The sequence below is a fragment of the Hyposmocoma kahamanoa genome, unplaced genomic scaffold (genome assembly GCF_003589595.1).
Source record: "Hyposmocoma kahamanoa isolate Upper Pololo Valley unplaced genomic scaffold, ASM358959v1 78, whole genome shotgun sequence".
In the NCBI taxonomy this organism is placed as follows: domain Eukaryota; kingdom Metazoa; phylum Arthropoda; class Insecta; order Lepidoptera; family Cosmopterigidae; genus Hyposmocoma; species Hyposmocoma kahamanoa.
The window spans coordinates 6290307-6298550 of NW_020653945.1; the positions used below are offsets into that span (position 1 = coordinate 6290307).

General features: G+C 36.2%; 1 protein-coding gene across 1 annotated transcript; it reads left to right on the forward strand.

The window, feature by feature from the left end:
• The first annotated feature begins 1379 nt into the window (after nt 1-1379).
• LOC113233279 lies at nt 1380-6066 on the forward strand. Its single transcript, XM_026468342.1, has 4 exons — nt 1380-1452; nt 3044-3176; nt 4593-4753; nt 5326-6066. The coding sequence occupies exons 1-4, from the start codon at nt 1380-1382 to the stop codon at nt 5628-5630; spliced, it is 672 nt and encodes a 223-aa protein (XP_026324127.1). The 3' UTR covers nt 5631-6066.
• The last annotated feature ends 2178 nt before the right edge of the window (nt 6067-8244 follow it).

Below are 8244 nucleotides of genomic sequence, written 5' to 3' on the forward strand. Positions count from 1 at the left end.
TCTTTGATGTTTGAAAGCAAAAAAAAAATATATATTGTAAATGGTGAATGCGAACAAATGTTATTTACAAAGAGCAACCCCTAGAGTTTCTTGCTCATTCTTCTCAGGGGAATCTGCCTTACGAATGAGCGGTAGAGTTTAACTTATGTGACGATTTCAAGTGTAATAATGCTTAGCTATGAAATAAAGATTATTTTGATTTGATTTAATTTATACAAGTCGGCAATACTGTAACACAGGGTATTCTACGACATACAGGTTCTGCTCTCTCGTAAAGGCCTAATATCGTAAGTAGCCTTTTATATGAACCTTTTTTTAATAATACCAAGTGACGAGAAGAAGAAGTCTCGCCTAATATTACATAGATCCTATTTTGAGATGTGTATGTGGGTATTTTGGGTGTGTGACGGGACGAACAAGTCGTGAGCTTGATGGTAAGCGACACTCCTGTTCTCAACTGAGCTTTAAAATGCATAAACCGGAGGGGCACTGCCACTGAACCCGTCACCCTGAGACATATGTATGTTGACAAGACCCATGTGCCTGTAATTTCACCAACACCCCTACCCTTCAAAACCGAAACTAAAATGAGCATTTTAAGGTGAGAGTTAATAAGCCTGTATTAGGAGAGCATGCTGCCATCTTGACGACGTCATCACTTCCTACCTTTTCGCTTGGTAAAGTCGTGGTTCTGTGTCTGCCTATTTCATTGAAACTAAAGTAAGATATTAAGTTTAAAATCCTTAATAACGGTGTTGAGTATTTACAATGTCTTCGAAAGTGGTCGTTTATATTTTTAACCGACTTCAAATACCACCCTTTGTTCTTTCAGGTTCTCAATTCGACTGTTTTGTGTGTGTGTGTGTATGTTAGGCGATTACTCCAGCATTTGTGAACCGATTTCGATAAATATTTTCTTGTTGAAAAGATAGTGCCTCAGTATTAATCCCATTAAAAATTTGGTCAAAATATTACACTTCTAAGGATAGAAAACTAGGGGCTGAATCTGGTTCTGCGCACTTTCTGGTAGCAGATTTCAATAAATTTTGGCAAATAGATGTAATTCCACGAACTTTTGAGGTCGATTTTTTTTATAAAACAGGTACAATTATTGTTGTTGTAATTATATATTCACCCCTTAATACTGCGTTATTATGACCTCAACGACGTGTATAACGCCGTCTCGTGTCATACTGATGATGCTCGTTGCTTGCTGCCCTCATATAGCTTTCTTGTACAGTTATTTCATAACATTTTTATATGTTACAGTCAATCATCTATTTGAAAACACAACGAGATGGTGTAATCAGTTGCCCAGTTTTCATCTCCTACACAGAACTCTAGCAGTGCTAGATAAAAGTCGTTCTCAGTTGGCGGAGATGTATAGTGATTACAAGACTTATGCTGATGTGAAAGCTATAGAAAAATGGGAACCAACACCAGTAATATTGGGTACGTTTACACAACAAATGATTTATATAACAGGAATAAAGGACAAAATGTTTTAACGTTGCCTTAAATTTATGCTTATTATAACCACTTTTGACCCTGCTTTGATTTCCTAGTGAGAATTGTATTAAAAAACAATCCATTGAAAATAACAAAACTAAAAGTTTCCCTAATAAAAATGCATATTACTCTCGTCTTCTCATATGTATGAAAAAATGTGTCTATACGTTATAATTCTTTCTTATGATACGTAGCAAAAATATTGTTAATTCTTTTATTATAATACTATTATGTTACCACATTCCTACTATGTGCGTGTTTCTCGTTCTTTGCTTTTATATTAATAGGTAACAGCCCCATATCTTTCTAAATTAGTTTTGATTATAGTAACCCTTCTTACCGACTCTTAGGGAATACGAGAAGGGCACTATGACTTGCGCGAGCACGCCCGCGCAGGGACCATCTAATTCAAGTCCTAACCCCAAATCATTCCGCTTGCACGAACTTCATCCGGTTCTCTAATACTAGTACCTTAGGTGAGCCGTCCCGGGTGCACGTACAGTACTGTCCCTATTTTCCAGATAGGTACCGGAGCGGTAGGCACGCTCACTTCTCGTCGCGCGACTAACGGTTGCCACTGCTGCTGCAGCCGTCTACCAAATCTCCTCTTTGGTGGCGAAGCTGTAAGGTACGCTCACTTGCCGACGCCGATAAACGGCGTCTCTCTAGTTCCTAAATTCCTACGCGGCTGGAGGGACTTTAGGATACCTAGCTCATCCTCTACCAGCTCTCCGCGCTAGTGTCGGAGATGCCGGTAGCAGTAACCTGCGAGAATATCCGGACATAGCTAACGACTTAAAGGGCAACTCACGTGGCCCGCGCATCTCCTCGCCATGAGGCTCTCGTCTACACCGCTACTAACCACAAACCCCGGCAAGTCCCAAGTTCGGGTCCGTCTTAGACGCCCGTGAAGGCTTATCACTGGCGGAGGGCTCGACCCGGACGCCCGCCGTATTCTGGTCTTACCGGAGCCCGTAGTCTCCCCGGAACTTCCTATCTCTCGGGTCGGTAGATAGGGACAATTAATACACATCAGCGGACGCTGATTTTTTTTACTTAAACATTCGCATCAGCATGGATTTTATATATTAAAAAACATCTACATGAAAACGCTTTCTATTTCCTTTGGTATTATAGTAAAATATTATTTCAATGATTTTGTGACATTTATTATCTTCATGAAAACAATCAATCTGCCTAGCTTAATTGTTGTGGAATTTTATCAAAGTTATGTATTTGTATTTTGGCTTACAGTCTGTTTCTGGAAGGTTTGTAAATTATTCCAGCGTGCCTTTTAGGTTATGTCACGACTCGAGCATCCGCAATTAATATCAGCATCGATGAATATTATAATTTATGCACATTATTCGCGGATGCAGATGCGGATGCTGATATTCGCAATAACCCTGATTGAAACTATTGGATTTAATAGAATAAAAAAATTATGAACTTCTAAATCAATTAATTCTCTTGTTAAAGTCCCATATTCAAAATAACTTCAGAGACTAAAATTGTTCTTTGTTATTTGTTATAGATGAATGCTTTGTAGCATTATCTTCGTACGAATACAAAAATCGAAATAGAAAAGTGAAATTCTGCGAATTGCCTGTATCGTGCAAGAATGTTTTGAAGACTGGTACAGATGTTGGATTTGCTCTATCTCACAGGTAAACAAATGGCTCAACTCACACTGGCGCAGAGTGGAAGTGTCGCGACGCGTCATGTTTTTCGCCTATAGCATATTCATCTCTATTTTCCCATCATTAAGGTACAAATTTGTGTTATGCAAACATGGAGTCGCGTGTCGACACTTGGTTAAAGTCGAGCGAGTGAACTTGAGCGCAGTGAGGCGTCAGACGCCGACCAAACTGTGATCCGGGCTTACTAATGCTGGCGTCGACGTGCGTTGCTAGGCGTTCTAGTTGAAAAACAGGACGCGACACGGGACGCTTTGACTCTGTGCCAGTGTGAGTTGAGCCTATGGGGTAAAAAACAGAATATTTTTCAAATTCGCGGGAAATTAAAAAAAATCTTGTTTTGCCTTACTGATTAGTTCTGGATTAACTGCACTAAGTTTCATTCATTTACTAGTATCAGCAAATTGCGTCATTAGATAATAATGCGTAAATAACCCTAAAAGATACGTCATATCGTAGGTGTTTTGTAGAAATGCCGAAAGCGCCATTTCGAAATATTTTTCAGGGGAGCATGTTTCAGGTTTTGACGATTGTTTAAAGTATTTACGGCCTGTTATAAAATTCAATTTTTGTTTTAATTAAGCTTAAGTTTTAAAATAGGACGGAAATATTTTAGTATAGTCGTGACAAACTAAAACTTGAAAAAACCCCCTCCCTTAAAAAATTTTTCGAAACTTTTTCTGCGAAACACCGTCGATATATCGTGGCTAAATCTAATCAGTTACTGACCATAGCATAATTTTTCACTCCCAGAATGGATATGGTTAGATGGTTTAGACTAAATTTATAACCATAGCATAATGAACTTTATGTCAATTGTGCAATGTATAAACTAGATACGAGCCAAAAAATAGGTCGCTCATCTTTCGGAGAACTCTCGGTCAGTCTCGGGAATTCCCGTAGATACCGTATCGTATCGAGTTTGCGCGTTATGAAATTGACTAAGGTTATAAACAATTTCGCTACAAAAGTTCCGCGGCAATGTAAATAGAGCCTTAGTAATGTAAAATACCTACGAGTATACGCTGAAACTCTAATTAGAATGTCTACGATCTTACGTTAGTCTCACCCACACACCGGCCGCAACTTTGACCATACTTTGACAATGTCGTCCAACCATCTCGCTATAAGACGTCACACGTTTCTACAACCATTTCTTGGCCACCATTCGGTTACTCCATCTGTTATCACCACGTCTCACAATATGTCTTGCCCAGCTCGATTTTAAATCCGTTATCCGATTTTCTTTGTCCCGTACCGTAGTTCGTTTTCGGATTCCAGAATTCGGAACTCGATCTATAAGTTTGGTGCCAAACATGACTCGCTTAGTCGCTTATGTCTGTGCAAATAAAGTTGGTTTTAACTTCCATTCTGCTTCCGTTTCAGGATTTTATTCCTAGCCGCAGCTCGCCTTGGAGTGGGTTGCTTTTTATTGGGGAAGTTACAGGACGATGTTTTAAAAGGGAAGCTGTGTCGGGAGGCCTACGACGAAGGACGGTACATTGCTATGAACGGTTACGATTTTATTGGCCTAATGATGGAATATGGTGAGTCATTAGTTTGAAGTTTTATTAAAAAACTTGAATAAAAAAAATAATTATAATTTATTCTAATATTTTTAATTTACCCTATCTAGTTTCGAGCTTTTCTTGAACAATTTTGTCAATGTCTAATCAATCATGGGTCATTTACACTTTGATTTATATCATGTTTAACTACTTAACATTACTATGTAAGTCTATTTCAGCTCTAGAACAATACAAAATAATAGTTTGTATAGCCACAGCATTATATTCAAAATTAAACAGATTTAAATATATCGATATTTAAATATGTTTAATATTGAATATAAATGTTATAAATGTTGATATAAACGATAAAATATTTCTTTCCAATTTTGCGCTTGCGGTTGTCGTAAAATGTGATTTTTTTGTCTTATATTAAGTATTCGTAGCCTAAATATAGTTTGATAGCTTAAAAAAAGTATCTTGTGGAGAAATAAATGTCTTTTATTAATTTCTATTTCTTTTATTATATTTTACACTTTGGATAATTTGTCGCTGTAAAGTGTTTTTTTTTCGCTAAAATTAATACCTACTCTAATTTCGTCTTTTTTCAGTTGCTGTATGTTCTATGTTGGGCCATACGGAGTTTCTTCGACGTGACTGGCTAGAAGAAAGCATACGTCATCAAACTACGGCTGGATGCTTCAACGATCCTTCTAATGCTATAGATAAAGACGTGTCTCATGAAATGGAACGCCCCTGCGACATGCACGTGACGGGCGTAAGTGTAGCCGCCATCACCTCCGCTGTCAGGTGGATACTGGAGACTGACTATTTTTCGGATAACACTATATATGAGGATAAGAAAATGCCCTTACTACCTTTCCTAAGACGGGATTATTTAATAAATTCGGATTAAGACGAAAGCAATAATTTACTCCACCTGGGGTATATTTTCTAAAAAAAGTGCAGGCGTTATTGTGTGGAAATCCATTTGAATAAAAATAAATTATTAATTATTAATAGAAGTAAATTATTTTGCTATTTCCCGAATCCAGTGACTGTTATATCGTGCAAAATAGCTGGGTTTGTATTGGATATTTTTTCCATGCAGTACATTCTACCACCTGTTTCTTCGGCGTCGACCTTTGAACAATCAATAACACCTTAGGATGCCTTGAAAAGAGGCAAAACACGTGTCGGGTATATTTGTGGTGGTGGTATTTGTGATTGTACATGCGCTTGTGTCATATATGTAATTAATTTTATGCGTGGAGAGGGTGGAAAAAGAACTATATGAAAAAATTCAATTTATGAGTAGCATTTTGAACGATTTAATCTTCGCTGGGTTCGCGAAATAGCAAATTAATTTATTTCCATTTTTATTTTCGAAAAAAAAAATCAGCAACAAATAGAACAAAAAGTAGCAACTAATTTTATATTAATGTGACCTATGTAAGGTGATAATATTATATACTTAATATTTAATAATAATTAATAATAAGTGTATTTGCAAAAATTATGTAGCTGAAATGAATAAACGCTATTACAATTTCTATCCAAAAGTGTCCGTAACTGCGTTCTCCTGATGTTTTTTAATAGCAATTAATAGGTTACGTTTTATAACTCGAGATCTCTCGCTGAAACTTTAGTAATAATAAAGTGTTTTGTTATGTTATGTAATAGTACATTATTGCAGACGCCAGGAAGTAAGGGATTAATGGACAAGTATGAGTTACAAGGACGAGCGCCAACGACGCCTTGTATTAATACGAGTCAAGTAATCCTCGTCCCCGCCGAGGCAAGTATAGTATTTTTAAAGTAAAAAAATATTAATTAATTGACAATTGCTAAAAGACAATGAATGCTATTATTTTTCCAGGCACATTAATAATAGTCTGGTGAACTTCTGATGATGAGTTTGAATGTGTATCTATTACTGTATTTTTAACCGACTTCAAAAAAGGAGGAGGTTCTCAATTCGACTGTATGTTTTTTTTGTATGTATGTTACGCGATAACTCCGGTATTTGTGAACCGATTTTCATGATTCTTTTTTTGTTGGTAAGGGGGTACTTCCATAGTGGTCCCATTTCATTTTGAAGGAAATCATCCACCTCTAAGGGTGGCTGTTCACGCATGAAGATGAATTTTTTATAAATAGCGCCTATTTTTTCTTAAGGAGATTGCTCCTTAAGAAAATATAGGCGTGTATTTTAATGGTTCATTTTGCTATTTCTCCAATTCAAGGCGTTTGTCTCTCAATATTCTTTGAGTAGTGAGGACCGATTTTTATAATCTCCAGTGTCAAGTCCAGTATAGTGGCGAATTTAAGGATATTTCAATAAAAATTAGTAAATAGATGTAATTCCACGTACTTTTGAGGTCGGTTTTTTTAGTACTCTGTACTGAGATTATCGTTATCGCTCCTGTCACTAGCACTCATTTTCGTGACCAAAATACACAAAAGACGAAAACGCAAAAGAATACCAAACACTTTAGTTTAATAGTACTATAATTTTTCGTCCTTCGGGACAGGCTAAGGCATCTAATTAGCTATACTGACCTAGGTCTTAGGTTGTAATTTTTCTTCAATAGTTTTATTTTCTGATATCTCTTCGCGGGAAATCAATGTATCTTTACGGTGGCCATTTTGAAACTCTCACTTTAGTATAAATGTTATCGCCATTTTCTTTTTTTTTTGGTAGGTAAGCGATACAGGTAGGTATTTTTAATTCTCGCAACTGAACACTGGGCAGTTGACTGTATGAGTTTTTCTTTTGCCTGTTCATTATTAGTAGGTAGATTTTAAAAATTTAATAAAAAATTAAACTTAATAAAAAATTCATTCAATAAAATAATTTGTAAAACTTAATGTAGCGTAAATTGGAATGTTTTCTTTGTAAAATTAAAAATAAGGTATTTAATTAATAACTATTGTAAGTATAGTGAAAAAATAGGGTGGTTTGCATCAATATTAGACATAACTGGTTGAAGACTGTACCACCTCAGTCAACCGTGACCTTGGGACCTGTAAAGGGCCCGAAACGTCGGTTTGTTTGAAAAAACAAATATACGCGATTTAAATCCGGAAAAATAGTTTCATTCCTATAGATTTTAAAGTTTAGAGAAGTGGACAGTAACGGATTTTCATACTTACTTTGCAGGCCTTGGCCGGGAAGAAGACGCACGGTCCGTAAAGGACAAACTTTCCGTGTTCGTTTTTCGAAAGTAATGTTAACATCTCCGAGCATGTTTGAGAAAAAATAGTTTTATGTTGTGTTTTCATTTTCATCCACGTTTTACTGCTTTAATTACGAATGTTTATAAACCGAAAATTCGTGTTAGCACTATAACATAAAATAAAAAAAAGCACAAAATTGGCCTTAGTTGTGAACTAAATGTGAATCAAAGGTTATTTCAGTTATGCTATTCAGTCGAATACCACTCTATTAAACTTACAAAATCACTAGATAAGTCCTTAGTAGAAGTAATTTTAACTAATTGCAATCAAATAGGATTTTAGTAAGTAGT

What these genes read in the sequence shown, in the direction of transcription:
- LOC113233279 (XM_026468342.1), top strand. Translation starts at nt 1,380, where the DNA reads ATGTATAGTGATTACAAGACTTATGCTGATGTGAAAGCTATAGAAAAA. An exon ending in ACCAACACCAGTAATATTGG is followed by an intron (nt 1,453 to 3,043) that starts GTACGTTTACAC and finishes TATTTGTTATAG; the next exon opens with ATGAATGCTTTGTAGCATTA. An exon ending in GGATTTGCTCTATCTCACAG is followed by an intron (nt 3,177 to 4,592) that starts GTAAACAAATGG and finishes CTTCCGTTTCAG; the next exon opens with GATTTTATTCCTAGCCGCAG.